Raw genomic sequence first — 16,140 nt, forward strand, 5'->3', positions numbered from 1 at the left:
CTTATATAAGAGCTTCATTACAATTTATATTGCCAAAAAAATGTTGTGTTACGTGACTGTTTGATCAAATTTCCCAAGATAATAGTTTATTCCTTATCAGCTGAGACTGGGAAAACAGAGTGGTGCTTTTTGATGTACTGGCACAGACTCTCAGAAATCACTGGCTCATTTACAAAAACAATCCTTGAACTCTCTCAGACCATACCAATGTCCCAGTCTGAAGTTTGGATCTTCTACATAAAATTAATTTATATTACGTCAGGAAACCACAGGAAATGCTGGATATACGTGGTTCACCTCACCCAGCATTCTGCTCCTGATAGCAAAACAAAGCCTTCACAGGCACCTCCCATTGAGTGCTAGTGAATAATGCCCAGAAATGTTGCAGGTTTCTTCTAGCAAACCCCTGATAACAGCCAGCTTGGTGCCAAGGCCAGTTCCTGACTTCATATTCCAGAGCCAGCCACTGAAAACACCCCAGCTCCTTGCATGTGCCGTTGGGAACATCATCACATCATTCCCCACTGCTCTGCAGCTACTTTTTTCATGGAGCAGAAAAGTCTTGACACCTCCCACGTTTGCCTTCACTCTGACTGCAGTTTTCAACCCAGAGTTTAAAATTCCTGGTCCTGCAGTGCCACTTACTGGACATTTCTGTTCATAAAAGCATGTGCAGCAGCTCTTCATTTATTCCATTGATTCCCAAGGCTAATTTGAAATGGAGAAAAACATTAAATATACCAATGTTCACTTAGGAATAAAGAAAAGCAAATACAGTAAAGCTTTTTTTTTTTTTTTTAGATGAGGCAGTAATTGTGGAGGAACAGAAATCCTCTTTTCTGGTCAGTGTAGGGAAGAATTTGCCCTGTAATAACCTGGGAATTCTTCCAGGTGGAAACATGCAGATGGATAAATTCATCCCTAGTTCAACAAATGCATATGGGAGTTTGCAGGATTTATTAATATATCCCTTGGGGGAAAAAGGCAACTGAAAGGAACGCTTCAAAAGGAGCTGAGGTAGGGTTTATTTTATTAATCCAGACACATTTTTAATAGAGACAAAAACTTTATAGTGTGAAAATTAGTGCAGATGAAGAAAGACATAAAGTCAGAGGCAAGATATTCTCTGTGACTACACATATTCACCCATTTGCCTTTCAGTTTGTAGCTCATGAGTAACTGATGGTGATTGCCCAGAGACATCTCAAGCCTTCTCAGGATTCATGGCAAAATACCAGATTTGTTACTCAGCAATGGGAGAAATGACTCGTCCAGTGAAATAGAAATTATGTAGCTGTTCAAAACCATCTGCACTGAGCACAGAGCAAATTATTAACTCATGCAGCTTTGCATGCAGTGACTCAGAGAAAGAATTTAGGTATTCATATATCCACATTAAATACTCTGCAAGCAGAATTTCAACTGTGACGTGAAGTAAAGTCCACATGTGGTTTTAAAGCAGATTAACAAGTTGGTATCCTAGGCATACAAGAAAATTATTACAGTCCTCAGAATGCAAACTATATAAAACAACACCAGTTATACTCAAAAACAACTCATTTATTTCTCAGCACAACTTCCAGCTGTATCCATTTCCTGAACAAGGTGTTCTTCCTGCTCAGTCATTGCCATGTTTTCTAGCAACAAGTGTCATGGCCAGATACCACCACAGATGCATCAGTGTTGGACCTGTCAGTGGTCACGGAGACTGGGATCTGACTGACAGGATTAAAAAGGCATTAGCACAGAAATATATAAATTGTGCACAAATTTTGTTGTGCAGAGCAAGGATATCCGTGCCAATTTTTATTCTTTCATGATGGACACTGTCTTGGTATATTTGTACCTGCAGTTGTCATATCTCCAAGATTTAAGTTGTGGAGCCACAGGGGAAATAGAACACGAGACATCTGAGATTGGATGTGGCTGTGTCAGAATGAAGGTTGACAAATTTTTATTGAAAATCATGAACTGAGTTGGCTTTCAGTTAAAAACTGAAAACAAACTCCAGCCTACACAATTCTATTTTATGAAATATATATATATATAATTTCATAGAAGTTGAGAATGAACAGCAAAACTTTCATCAGTAAGTGCAACTCCACAAACATTGATACCTGGGGTAGAGTCATGGCTTTTTAATATGATATTCCCATTTAGTATCCTGCAATGAGCAGGGAGAGGGAGCTCAGTCCTGTATCCAATGATGTGAACCTCAGGGGAAGTAAAAAAAAACGAACTAGAAGGTTTGAAATTCCAAAGTGTTTCTACTGTCGCAGCAGCCCAGCCATCCCTGGGAATAACAGAATGAAGGAAAATGACAGTGGGGAGGCCAAAATTTGTCCCTGTGCTGGTTTCCTCCTTCACAGCTGCATCCAGAACATCACTACTGGGTGTCAGCAGCTTTGAATTGCTCAAATAGAGATGAAAACACATCCCTGAGAACTGCCCACAGCACACACTAGGGTTCGGGGCTGACATGTGGATACTCCTTATCTGGCTGCTAATGCACTTTTTATCTCCTCCTTCAGGTGCCAGGGCTGTGACAAGACTCTCGAACAACCTTCAGAGCCGCCTCCGGAGCTGACAGTGCTGCCCTCACACATGGCAATTTATTGTCCTTCATTGCCAGGTTCGGGGGCGTTAGTGTGGTTTGGGTTTCTGATAATAACCCTGAAACTGCAATCCCAATCCAGCGCAGCCTGGAGGGCACTGACGGGAGACCTCACCACGGTCCCTGTATGGGCCCTTCGGGGCCGGACTTAGGAGCTGGACTCGATCCTTGCGGGTCCCTTACACCTCAGGATAGGCTGTGATTCTGTGATTCTGTGATTTTGTTATTTTGTGATTCTGTAGCCTGCGGCTTCCTCAGGAGGGGCAGCGGAGGAGCAGCGCTGATCTCTGCCCTCTGTGACCAGGGATAGGACTCGAGAGGATCGCTGGAGCTGTATCAGGGGAGAAAATTAGGAGAAGGTTCTTCACTCCGAGCGTGCTTGGGCTCCCCAGGGAAGCCTAACAGAACTCACAAGAAGCGTTTGTTTGGCAAACGCTCTCGGCACACGCTGGGATTGTTGGGGAAGGCCAGGAGTGGGATCTTGACGATTCCAGCGGGGCCCCTCCAGCATAGGATATTCCATGAAATAATCAACGGCAGTAACTGTGCGAGAAACGCGAGCCACCCCGGGCCGAGCCGGGCCCTCAGGGCAGCGGGCTGAGGGACGCACCGGCTGAGGGAGGCGCGGGCGGCCCCGGGCGCTGCTGCCCGGCCCGGCGCTGCCCGGCCCGGCGGTGCCCGCTGCCCGCCCGGCGCTGCCCGACCCGGCGCTGCCGCTGCCCGGCCCGGCGGTGCCCACTGCCCGCCCGGCGCTGCCCGCTGCCCGCTGCCCGGCCCGGCGGTGCCCGCTGCCCGCCCGGCGCTGCTGCCCGCTCGGCGCTGCCCGGCCCGGCCCCGCCGGGGCGGAGCGAGGCGGAGCGCGGCGGCCCCGCCGCCTCCCGGCCGCTCGCCCGCGGTGCCGAGCGAGGCTCTTCCGGGCAGCGGGGCACGGCGGCGCGCGGCCGGCGGCCGGGTGAGTACCGGGCCCGGGGCCGGGGCCGGGCAGCCCCTGCGGGGATGGGCTGCGGCCGGTGACGGGCGGAGGAGCCACCGCCGCCGGCACTGCCGGGGCTGTGCTGGCGACCAGGCAGGGACCCGGCTCCATCTGCCACCGCAGAGCCACCCCCGGCCCCCCGTGCTGCTCTGTCCCCTTCACAGGGAACCGGCCCCCCCTGTCTCCTCGGCCCCTCCGCTGAAGCCCGGCCCCATCTGTCACCTCTGCTAGCCCTGCAGAGGCCCTGATCTGTTTGTGAGCTCTTCCCTTCTCAAGGGTGCAGCTCTGTGCGCCTCCTTAGGGACCCAGCCCCATTTATCACCCCGGACACCTCCTCAGGGACCCAGCCCCCTTTGTCACCCCAGTTCTCTCCTCAGGGACCCAGCCCCATTTATCACCCCGGACACCTCCTCAGGGACCCAGCCCCCTTTGTCACCCCAGTTCTCTCCTCAGGGACCCAGCCCCATTTATCACCCCGGACACCTCCTCAAGGACTCAGCCCCATTTATCACCCCGGACACCTCCTCAAGGACTCAGCCCCATTTATCACCCCAGGCCCTCGCCATGTGTCAGCCCATCCCCTCCATGGGGGTCTGCTCTGTCACCTCCCCAGGGTCCCAGCCCCGTGTGCCACCCTGTCCCTGTGGAAGCAGGGCTGGACGCTGGCAGTGTGGGGCTGTCACATCCCCTCCTCCCTGCGCACATCACAGCTCCCTGCTCCCAAAACCTGCCCCTGACCACTCGCTGTCCCCTGAGCAGCGCTGTCTGTGTCACAGGGATTGCGTGACAGCGGCACAGATCCCAGGCCTGCAAGAGACGAGCCTCCCTGCTGCAGGATCATCATTGCCAGGGGAGGAACACGCCAAATAACTCCAAGGTCAGACACCTGGTAGTGAGAGACAGAATTTTAATTATGAGTATTTGTAATTTTTTTAAATTTATTGAATTATAAATAATCGATTGTTATTATAGGGGTGAATATAGGCTTTGTACCAATGTGAAATTAAAATATCACCTGGATGGAAAAAGATATGTGAAATAGTGAAAAAGTACAGAAGAGAGGGCTGTGAACACACCTGGGGTTGAGCCAAACTGCAGTCTGTTGGTGGGGGTTAAAATACAAGGAGCAGAAAAAAGCTTGCAGCAATCAGGACTGAAATAAGAGGTTGCACTAACCTTGGTTAGCAAAGGAGGTTTATTTTCCTCAATGTGCAGATGAGGTGAACACGTGTGGTGTCTCTGGACGTGCCTCGTGCAGTGGGAGAGGAGGTGGCAAAGCAAAGCTGACAGAGCTGAGCTGGCTGCAGGGACCTCTAACATCTGGAGCTGGCTTTCATGCAGAATGATGAAATCTCTGGTCAAGTTACACGCCAAAGATGGCTCCTGTTTTGAGGAGAGAGCCCCAGCAGCAGGCTCATCTCACCCAGGCTGCTGCTTTTGTTGCTAGGCTACAAGTGGGGTGTACATTTATAAGCAAAAAAAACAGAAAAAACAAGTATCTTGTAATGTTGCCATGCTTTGCCTTCTCCAGCATTCCATTTAGGATTGCAGTAGGAAAAATCATAGTGCAGACAAAGATTTTTATTTTTTTCCCCCTGGTGATTTAAATAGGCACTTTACTGATAAAAGGTGCTTTGGGAAAGAAAAGCTTGGCAACTGGCTTTAACATTTGGTGTAAGTACATTGCATCAGACTCCCAGTCATCAGCTGTGCTGCAAATGTACTGCAAATAGAGGAATTCCACTGCTTACAGACCCTGATAAGTCTCACATGTACTCTTTTGCCACCACACAAAAATGCTTTTTTCCCTGAAAAGTCTATTAGTTCTTCCCATTTGAACTAATTAACTGCCATGACTGACATCCCTGGAGAAGACCTTGTGTTCCTTTCTTTGCCACAGCAATTAAAACATGGATTTGCCTTTCCGCTGTTGCTTTGCCAATGTGTTGTAGTTTTAAAGTAGAACAGGTCACTTTTTCCTAATCAGAGGGAGGTTTGTTTCCTGTCTTTTCTCCTAAGCCAACATAGCAGCCCTCTGGGTGGGCATTGTGGAAAATTTGGCATTGGAAAAGAAAAATCTTGAGTTTGTTCAGACAAAGGAGCCCCAAAAAAAGGAACAATGTGTTACTTGAGGAATAAAGAGACCTAGCAGGATCCAGGAGTATTTCTTTATCAAAGTGGCATGGGAAATGTTTCAGAAGAACTCAGCTCTGCAAAAAACAAGCAGCTGTGGGCACTTAGGTTTGCAAAGAGGAGGAAGAAGAGAAGCTGTTCTCTCCATTTTATAGCAGCAGGTACTTTTCTCAGCCTCAAGATTTTCCAGGCTGCATCTCATTTCCCAGAACAAGGCACTGACAGCTGGACATCAGGTTGTTAAGGGACTGCTTTAAAGAATGGAGATGCAAGGGCCTAAGTGTGTCAAATCTTATTTTTGTCTCTTCCAGTGAGTCTGCACATGAAATATCAGTAGCACCTGGCTCTAACTTTTGAACTATTCCTGTTCTAAAGAGTCCTAAAGGATTCTGTGAAGAAAGAGGTTCTGCTGTTATCTTCTATTTTTACTGGGTTTTCAGGGAAAAGCCTCACTCTGGTTCTTTAAAAAAAGAATTCTTAGTTGCCTCTAAAAGATTTTGTGAGTCATTATCTGACCTTTACACCACCAGAGTTTATGGGTCTGAATCCTGGTAAAGGACACCACAAAAGTTAAACCTTTTTTTCAGCATTTTTGCAGGCTGATTGGAATTCTGTTTTAAGCTGGGTTACCCAGCTCATCCCATGCTTTGTAACAGAAGGCTGCAGGTTGCAGTTTGGGAGTTGGGCACCAAGAAGTCAAATGTCACAGTGAGCATTATCACAGTTGTATCTGCTCTACTTTGGGATGTGGAATTCACTTTAGACTTCTCCCTGGGTTTGCAGTTACATCATTATGAAATTTCTTTTTCTGTCTCTGTAGTCCCAGTTTTAGCTGATACTGTGAAGAAACTGACAAAAATTCTTAATTTTAGAGTGGAGCTTTTCAGGGCTAGGGTTAAAATACAAGGTGTCAGTAACATAAGAAAATATAAATGGTTCCAAGGAAGGTGGCAAAGCTGCATTTCATCATTTGTGCTCTGCTACGTGAGTTTAGGTTGCCCAGAATTTCCCTGATCATTTGCCCATCTGGATTATTCAGTCATGCAACACAGTTTAAAATAATTAAATATCTGAGTTGTTAAAAATTGAATCAAATAAATTAAATAGTCATTGCTACTCTTCTAGCTGTTGCTTTGATTTGAAAAGTGGTTGCATGACCTTCAAATGTTGTGTTTAAAAGATGAACTTTGTAAAGGAACAGCAGAGAGTTGAACTCCTGACAACTCCTGAATCTGCATTTTGTGTAATTGCTGCAACTACTGCTGTTAACCTTTAAACAAGGTTTAAAGTCTTCTGCAAATGCTGGTTCTGTGGAAAATCTAAATGTAGCCTTTGTACCAAAACTGTTGGTCAGACTTTGTGCAGGTTTTGTATGTAATTATTACATTAAGGGAAGCCACACTCACTTATTCTGAAGCCCTTTATTCCCCCCAGTTAATATTAGTGTTAAACTTCAGAGTATGAACTGGCAGATGATTCCATCTGATCAGAGAGGGCAAGAAATTTCCTGTGGGCAGGAAAACCAGGGTACCCCAGGCCCTGTCCAACCTGGCCTTGGTCACTTCCAAGGATGGGGCAGCCACAGCTTCTCTGGGCACCCTGGGTTCCTCAACACCCTCACAGGGAAGGATTTTTTTCCTGATACCCAGTGTAACCCTACTCTGTTTTGGTTTGAAGCCATTCCCCTTTGTCCTGTCACTCCAGGCCCTTGTAAAAAGTCCCTTTCCATCTCTCTGTGAGCTCCCTTCAGGCACTGCAAGGCTACAATGAGGCTGAACAATCCCAATTCTCTCAGCTTTTCCTTATTGCAGGAAAACACAGCCATGTGTTGAGGAAAAACTTTATAAACTCACCATCAGTTATAACTGATAACTGAGTTATCAGTTTTACCAGGTTAAAATTTGGTACATAGGGAGAACCACACATGGATAATCAAACCTCTGTGTGAGTGCTGGGGACACAAACAGTGCCAAAAAATGTCCCTGGTCATGGGAGTGCCACCCCCTGGTATTGTTCAGTCGATGCTCAGCCAGATAATCCCACAGCACGAGGGCAGGATTTAGCTGCCCTTCTCCACGTTTGGATACAGCTGCTCTGGTTTGGAAACTGAAAGGGTTCAGTGATATGAATGTGCCAGAGAGCATAGTCCGTCCTTTATTGCTGATTTAATTTGCTGGGGAGGACAGCTGCAGGGTTTCCAGGTACAAGTGGTTCTGTTAAATACCTTCCTAATTGACCTGTTATGTGAAGCAGTGGAAATATGGATAATTTTCTCTCTTACTGCATGTTTTAAATGAGTTGTTACTTTTTTGAATGCGTTACGATGTTGTTCTTTATCCTTTCAGTACTGCTGATCCTCCTGTGTGAACATAACCCCAAAGTGACATTTCAGTCTGGATTATTACTACTGATGTGTTTGTAAAATTCTTTTTGTTTCCCAAATCCCCTGTAAGTGGCTTTGTTTGTGGAGAAGAGCAATTGCCTGGACAATTTTGCTGCTTCCACATTAAAATTCAAGGTGCTGTTGATTGAAAGTTTTATCCTGTTTTGGGATTAGTTGATATTTCCTGGATAGCAGCAGGTGGGAACAATAAATTCAGGTGTTTACATATATTGGCACCTTAATTACTTAATTAATAGTTAGGTAGTTTGCCTTCATTAGTTGATTGTAACAAAGCAAACAGTTTTATCTTTGTCTTTATCTTTATTGTGCTTTTGCTTTCCAGTTCCTCTATAGACTTTCTACATATCTCAAGGTTCAGATGGGTTTATTTAAATTTGATTTAATCCTAATCCCTTATTTTTTCTGTATCCAATTTCATTATGGATAATGAGAACTTAAATCTTGGGCACGCTTAGGAAAATTAGGTCACTGAAAGTAGTAGAGTTCCACTCTTGACAAAGCATTGTAGTTAAAATAGTAATTAAATCTTAAGTAGTTTTGATTATGCAAACAGCAGCTCCCCTCTGAAATTGTATCTGAAAATTAAGGGGACAGGTAGGTAAAAATAGTGTTGCAGCAACTTAAACTGAGGATGTTGCACCTGTTTTTTACAGTTTTACAGTCTCACTGTTTAAATAAATAATTAAATTTTAAAAAGCCAGATAGTTTATGGTGATGACTCTTTGGGTATCAGATGATATATTGATGAAACCATTTTTGTGCAGTCACCACTTTTACTTTATAGGTGGACATTTTATTTTATAAGGGGATCCCTTTGAAGTATAGCAGCATTTTATTAGCTTATATTTTTGCTTTATGAGATTTATTTCCCTTTTCAGCATTTACTAATGGGGTCTGATAAGCCAGGAGTAGCATCATGCAGTCTCTTTAAAACTCTTTAAAAGAAATGGGGCTTTTGTTGTAAAAACATTTTGCTGGAAAGGTTCTAAGTTTTCAAGACAGAAATTCCCTGGTTCTCTTAGGCACTGTTGTAACAGGTCTGTGATTCAGAGTCCCGTGACTGGCAAACTCAGCCACCTTTTTTTACTTCACTGCAGGTTTGATGTTCCTGCAAATCATATTATTCTCAACTTTTTTTGCACTCCCTTGTGTGTGTGACATCTGCTCTTTCTCTGTGGGCATTGATGGTCTGTCTGGTTTATTTTAAGTTCTTTATAACAGTGTTGTTCCTACTTACCTGCCAAAAGGGCAAGTCAACCACATCACTGAGAGAAGAAAATGAACTCATATACTTAAATAGCTGTCACCTAAAATTTAAACCCCTTTTTACAGGGGATTTAACCCTTTTTCAGGGTGGGCAATTGTCCCAACCCCCATCCTATGCTGGATTGAATGTCCTTTATTAAGATTGGTAATAGTGAAATCCATGTTCTCTGTTCCCATCTTTCTAAACAGACACAGACATTTCAAGCATGATTTTTTGTTGTAGCACATGAATTAATGGATGTTTTCCATTTTCCTGCTAGGTTGCTTTTTGCTGCTGCAGCAGCACTAACCCTGCTTTATAGATTTACAAGGAGAGAGAGAGACCAAAGCCTGTGCTGACGTGTCTCTGGTAGCTGAGTCTGGCTAGGGTGGAAAACAGCAGGAGGAAAGGCATGGAAACATCTGGGAAATCTGTTCCAGGGCTTGGTCCTTGCCCAGAGCAAGAGGCTCCTCTCCAGGCTGAGCAGCCACAGCTCCCTCAGCCTTTCCTGAGGTGCTCCAGGTCTCCATGTCCTGAGGATCCAGAGCTGGACACAGCAGCCCCAAGGTGCCTCAAAGGGCTGAGCAGAGAGGCAGGATCACTCCCTGACCTGCTAAAAATGCTCTTCTCAATGCACCCCAGGATCCTGTTGGCATTCTTGGTCCCCAGGACACTCTGCTGGTCATGGAGAGCTCAATGTCCAGCAGGACTCCAAAGCTGCTCTCCAGCAGGTCACCCCAGCTGTGCAGCTGCAGGGATTTATTTCCCTCCTGCACAGTCTTTCTGCTGCATTAGTTTCCTGCCAAGGTAATAAATTCCATCAGCATACCTGGGTCAAGGAGTAGATAAAGTGGGGAGGTGATAAAGACAGGATGTGAATGTGTTTAATCTCCTGTGTTCTGTACATTCACCTTTTCTGATTGTTTCAAACTGAAACCATCCTAAATTGAACCATCTGCAGTGAAGGAAGATCCTTAATGTTTATATTTCTTATTACTGAGGGACTTGGGTTTGTGGACAGAGGTATCAGAAGTAAATAAAGGGAATTCACAGAGAACCCAATAGTGTATATTCTAATCAAAGTGAAAAGGAAAAATTATCCAGAATGAAAATAAAGAAAAAAGCTTTTGTGGATGCACTGCTTTATTCAGCATTCATTAGGCAGCTTTAACCAGTTTATCATAAGCTATTCTAAGCAGTTTTAATCTTTCTTAATGAAACAGATTATTTAATTATAAAAACATTTACACTTGAACTTTCCTACAAATAAGGGAAGCAGTCACAGAACAAGTTACCAATCCTAATGTCCTGATTTTTATCTTTATTTTGGTGGAAAAGAGGGTTTGAATAAAAGAGTGCACTTGCCTTCATAGGGCTTTGCAAAACCGGCAGTTCCCATTTTAGACCAGAAGATGGACTATTAATTCACAACACAGCACTGCTCACAGGAGGGTGTTTTTAATGGCAAAGTACTAACAAAAGGGAAAGAAACCATTGGAGCATCTCCTGTTGAGATGCTGTGCATGAGAAATCTCTTCTCCAAATCTGTCCTGAGCTGGTTTTCATTTCCATGATCTGTGTTCATCCTGCAGCGTGCCTGGTTGAGAGATGTACACATGAAGATAATCCTGCTAATGAACAGTGCTGCACAATAATGAACTTAACAGTGAGGGAAATGTGAGTGGAAAAAGGGGAAAAGATTTGTTTCCCCTACTGTACCAGATTTATTAGTGTTCTGGTGTCATAGAATCACAGAATTATTTGGTTGGGAGGGACCTTAAAGATCATCTAAAATTGGATCTTTGTTTATAAATATATAAATATATATAAATGGATTGCTATAGATCCAATATTTTTCTGACTTTTGAACAAGCATTATTTGGAGGAAGATTTTTTTTTTTAGGCTGGTTGTTGAATGTGTTGCAGAAATTTCTTTTAATAAAGTTAAAATCCATATACTTGTGCTATGGAAGGATTGTACTTTTTTCATTAGATGTTGAAGTAAGATTAGTCATCCTGAAATAATTTTTACTTTTCTGGGCTTTATGCCCCATAAATGCACAACATTGTAGTTCTTTAACCATCTTTGAAATATCATTAGGAGATCTGGTCATCTGTTCATAATGTAGCAAATTGTTACATTATATAATCTCTGTTTTCTTAAAGCATGGATTTAGAGAAACAACATTTATTAAAATAAATTGGTGGGTTTGTGTTCCTAATTTTTGGTTTGTTTTGCTATGCCAGACAAGTTAACTGGATTTTATTAAATACTTCATCTGTCACTGCACTTTATAGCACTTCAGACATTTCTTGAAATGTTGATTTCTTATTCCCTTCAATACATTATTTTCAACAAACAATAATTCATCACTGAAGTAAAGCACTTTCTGATTAGTATATTGTTGTTTGGTTTGTCTGGTTTTTAATAAACTTCTGTGCTTCCTTTGCATCTGCCTCATTCTCAAATATTTGAACAAATGTAATAAATAATGTATGAATATTTTGGGGCACCTGGACACAGAAGTATTTCTCTAGTCTTATCCCTTTAAACCTCCAGTCTGCAAATGCTTTGGTGTTTGTTCTGTGGGTTTTTTACTCTAATGTGGCCACTTTTCATCTTGCAGGTTCTAGATGCATTAGGAAATGAGTGGAATTTTGAATTGCAAATGTTGATGTTTTCTTGGCAGAGCTTTTGAAGATGGCACCAGATCTCCCATTAGACATTAATATCAAGGAGCCCCGATGGGATCAAAGCACTTTTGTTGGACGAGCCAATCACTTCTTCACTGTCACAGACCCCAGGAATATTTTGTTATCTAATGCCTCACTGGAAAATGCAAGAAAAATTGTGCATGATTACAGGTATGACATTGACTGCTTCTACTACTGGCCTCAAAGGTCCAAGTTAATGATAAGTACATGGTGATATATTTAAAAGGAAATACTTAAAACACTGTATTCATTGCAATACTTCTTATTCCCACTTCAGAGCTTGAAATCCTTTTAATCAAATTTGGTAATGAATGGGGAAATTATGCCCCTCTTAAGGACTCTGAAATACAGGAGTGCCTAATTCTGAAAATAGTTAATATGACAACAAAGCTTAAAACTTCCTCTTATGTGTAGCATCTGGAGCAATTGGTTTCTTAAATACTCTCAAAGTGAATTTTCATTAGTTTTGCACTAATGACCTCAGAGATTTTGGCTCTACATTTTAGCTCTAAAACCTAGTGCAGGTTTGAGTAATCAGACTCAGCCAACATAAGCACTGCTGAGTTTTAATTCTTTTTATTTCACCAATCCATTTAAAAGCTGAAGAATCTCTACAAGCTCCATTTAAAAGCTGAGAAATCTCTACAAGCTGAGAGTCACGAATAACTTAGAGTGAACATCCCCAAATCCTCTGATGCCACATTTCTCACGGAGTTTGCAGCATTTTCTAACAGTTGTGCTTTTTGCTATTCTCTTGTTTCTTTACCTGTCCCAAGGCAAGGCATTGTGGCACCTGGCTTGACAGAAGATGAGTTGTGGAGAGCAAAATACATCTATGATTCAGCTTTTCACCCAGACACTGGGGAGAAGATGTTTGTGATCGGCCGGATGTCTGCCCAGGTCCCCATGAACATGACCATCACAGGCTGTATGATGACCTTTTACAGGTGAGAAGTGACAATAAAACACATAAAACATTTGCCTGCGAATTAAAATCAATGTTATTGTCAAAAGATTTATTTAAATATTGTTAAATGTGAAATTTTGCTTCCTTTTCCTCTTCTCTCTGTTCCCTCACGCTTATTAACAGTTCTTTCTGAGATAAGCCCTTAGCCCTTCTCCTTCACCATCCCACTTTCCCTCAAACTGGGAAATGTTCCAAAATCCCATCTGTGTGGAGGACAAAGAGAAGGAGATTTCCAGCCTTACTGGCATGCAGGATGTTGGGTCTGCCCCATGAGTTCTCGGAATACTTCAATCCATTGGTTGTGGAGTTCCTGCAGCTCCCCTGTGACCCCTGCATTTCCTCAGTGGCTCTGGAATCTCCAGGACATGAAGCCACTGAAGCAGAGCCAGTGCTCTCTTAGCAGCCTCCATGTCAGAAACACTTTTTAACTCAGGATGCAGGAACTGGTGGGAGCTGAGAGCAAACAGCAGCAGCCTTTTGGATGCTGAAATTGTACAAATTCCTCACACACTCCCCAGTTTTGGATGGTGTTTATAAAACATGTATGTGCATTAAATTGCAGTCAAGAATATGAATCAAACTCCCAACACAGCCCATTCCCAAGCACTGCCTCCTGTTAATTGCTTGTTCTGTTACTATCTATAACACTTAGAGAAGCTCTCTACCTTTTCTTTGCATTATTATTCAGGTTCAAAACTAGGTGATTTTTAAATTCTTCTAGCATAACTCTGGCTATCAAGTCAGTATCTCACTGACTGTATTGTTTCATCAAAATAAGCAAGAGCTTCTGCATGGTTACTGCTTGCAGTGGTTTTTTTTTGATTTGTCATCATTTTCTCATACTGTTAATTCAACTGTGAGTTTAATAATAATAATTGCAATTGTTTCTCTTTTCAAGAACGACTCCAGCAGTGCTTTTCTGGCAGTGGGTCAACCAGTCCTTCAATGCTATAGTAAATTACACGAACAGGAGCGGAGATGCCCCAATCACTGTCAGGTCAGGCACTGAACCTCATAATTCTGCTGAGTTTAGAAGTTGCTCTCTGATGTACTTGAACATGGCTGGGCATTAAAGTTTGAGGTGAGACAGGGATAAGTTTTTCCATCTGTACTAATTATTAATTTGATATGCACAGATGAGAAGTCTGAGAATGGCAGAGCTGAGAACTCCATTTCTGTCATTAAAGACAAGCCTGAGCACCTTAGTCAAGAGCACTTAACAGTGCAGGATTTAACAGGAATCTGTGTTTCAGGGCTCAGTCAACCATTTGTAAGTTTTTCTCATCAGTTTGGTGTCCTACCAGGATATTTCTAGGCTGATATTTTGTGGGGGCCTTTAGTTGTGTCACTATGCCACCTTCTCAGTACCAGCACACACCACACTAAAGAGATTTACAAAAAGAGATTCCTTCAACTGGTCTGTGCTTGTTTCTACTTGATGTCTAAAAAAGTGACTAAATAGATGCAGGAAGCAAGAGATCTCAAACTGAAAGAGGGGAAATTTAAACAGAAAAAAATCTTCCCTATGAGGATGGTGAGGCCTTGGCACAGTTACCCAGGGAAGCTGTGGCTGTCCCAACGCTGGAAGTATCCAAGGCCAGCTTGGGTGGGGCTTGGAATAATCTGGGATAATGGAAGGTGTCCCTGCCTGTGGCATGGAATGGGATGAACTTGATGGTTCCCTCCCAACTCCAACCATTCTATGATTCTATGAATAGAAAACTGGAATTGCAGTACTTGACTTTCTGGTTTTGGGGCTGACTTGCTTAAAGATGTCTGGGAGCAAACTGTAAATTCCAGCATATAGAGACACCTCCCAGCTGGGAAGTATGTAAAGTGTGGTTTGGGGCAGGTTGGGTTGGATTTGAGTCTTTGCAGCATAGCTGGTCTGTGTGCATGGGGTTTGGTATGTTTGATTATAATTACTATTATAGACATGGCCTTGGAAATGCAACCTGATTTTACTAGGTTAAGCAATTAGGAAATTAAATAAAGAACAAACCCTTCAAGGTGTTCATTCAGATACATGAGAAAAAGCTGAACAGGCAGCAATGCACAACCAGCATAACCTGATTCAGTATTACAATGTGGCTTGAATATGATTTTTACTGCTAGTGAAATAAAAATGTTTAATTCAGTGTCCCATTTAGATCTTCCATCCTCACCTTATTGCAGTAGCACAAGAAAACCTATTTAACTTCTGGGGGGGGGGAATAACTATGTGTGTAAAATGTAATTGTTTTTCAAAGTGACACCAATGTAGCTATGCATGTGCAAACATTTCCATTTCTGTTTTAGCCAGCTGGGAACAGCCTATGTTTCTGCCACCACAGGTGCTGTTGCTACAGCCTTAGGACTTAATTTACTAGCAAAGGTAATTTTTTTCTGTTCTTATTAAACTGTGAGGTCCTGTGAGAAGCTCACAGTTCATTTCTCTTCTGATTTATCTGTGTCATGCACAGCTCCCACTGTGGAGTTGTTATGTCTGCTCCTTTCTTTAGATCCCAACTTTATTTTTTCCCTGTGGAGATGGGTTTATGCAGATGTGTCAAACAGCCCATGTTTGGTTCATGCAGACTCTGTCTAATAAGGTGCCTTTTTCCCAGTTTCTTTTTCACCTTTCAAAGCACCTAAAAGCACTTGAAAATTAATTTGAGTTGTAATTACACTTCCCTGTGATGCTACTAAATTCAGAATGGTTTTGCAACTCTCCTGCCACTGCTCACTCTGGAGAGGAGCATTTATGACTTATTTCTTGTTTGAGTCTTGTTCTACCTCTGCCCCACCAGGAAATAAGTCTAGTCTGTCATTAGCAGGTGAAGCATTTCAATAAAGACAATGATTATGTACATTTTTATTTCCCTTTTTTTTCCTCTCTGTGTGTTTTCCAGCGTGTCTCACCTCTCGTAGGGAGGTTTGTTCCTTTTGCTGCTGTTGCTTCTGCCAACTGCATCAATATTCCACTAATGAGACAAAGGTAGGAAAAAGAACAACAATCACTCATGCTGGAAGAAAAAATGTTCAGTTGGTAGATCAGCAAGTTACTAAATAAAGCACATTTTGTGTCTAGCTTGTTTTAGAACCTTGC

At 43.0% G+C, this 16,140-nt stretch overlaps 1 protein-coding gene across 9 annotated transcripts in view; it reads left to right on the forward strand.

Moving 5' to 3' along the window:
- SFXN1 (sideroflexin 1) overlaps nt 1-16,140 on the forward strand; it is a 38,657-nt gene that overhangs the window by 13,597 nt on the left and 8,920 nt on the right. For 2 of the 9 annotated variants that reach the window (XM_056502713.1, XM_056502718.1), the window contains exons 1-6: nt 7,742-7,921; nt 12,061-12,235; nt 12,862-13,032; nt 13,951-14,049; nt 15,351-15,426; nt 15,944-16,029. In XM_056502713.1, coding sequence (XP_056358688.1) covers nt 12,072-12,235; nt 12,862-13,032; nt 13,951-14,049; nt 15,351-15,426; nt 15,944-16,029 — 596 coding nt within the window. In that variant the 5' untranslated portion in view covers nt 7,742-7,921; nt 12,061-12,071. Of the gene's footprint in view, nt 1-2,531; nt 2,633-3,457; nt 3,567-4,363; nt 4,465-7,741; nt 7,922-8,070; nt 8,239-10,962; nt 11,048-12,060; nt 12,236-12,861; nt 13,033-13,950; nt 14,050-15,350; nt 15,427-15,943; nt 16,030-16,140 lie in introns of those variants that run through there. The other 7 variants (XM_056502717.1, XM_056502711.1, XM_056502716.1 and 4 more) reach the window with 7 other exon arrangements.

This window comes from Oenanthe melanoleuca, chromosome 13 (genome assembly GCF_029582105.1).
Source record: "Oenanthe melanoleuca isolate GR-GAL-2019-014 chromosome 13, OMel1.0, whole genome shotgun sequence".
NCBI classification, from domain to species: Eukaryota; Metazoa; Chordata; class Aves; order Passeriformes; family Muscicapidae; genus Oenanthe; species Oenanthe melanoleuca.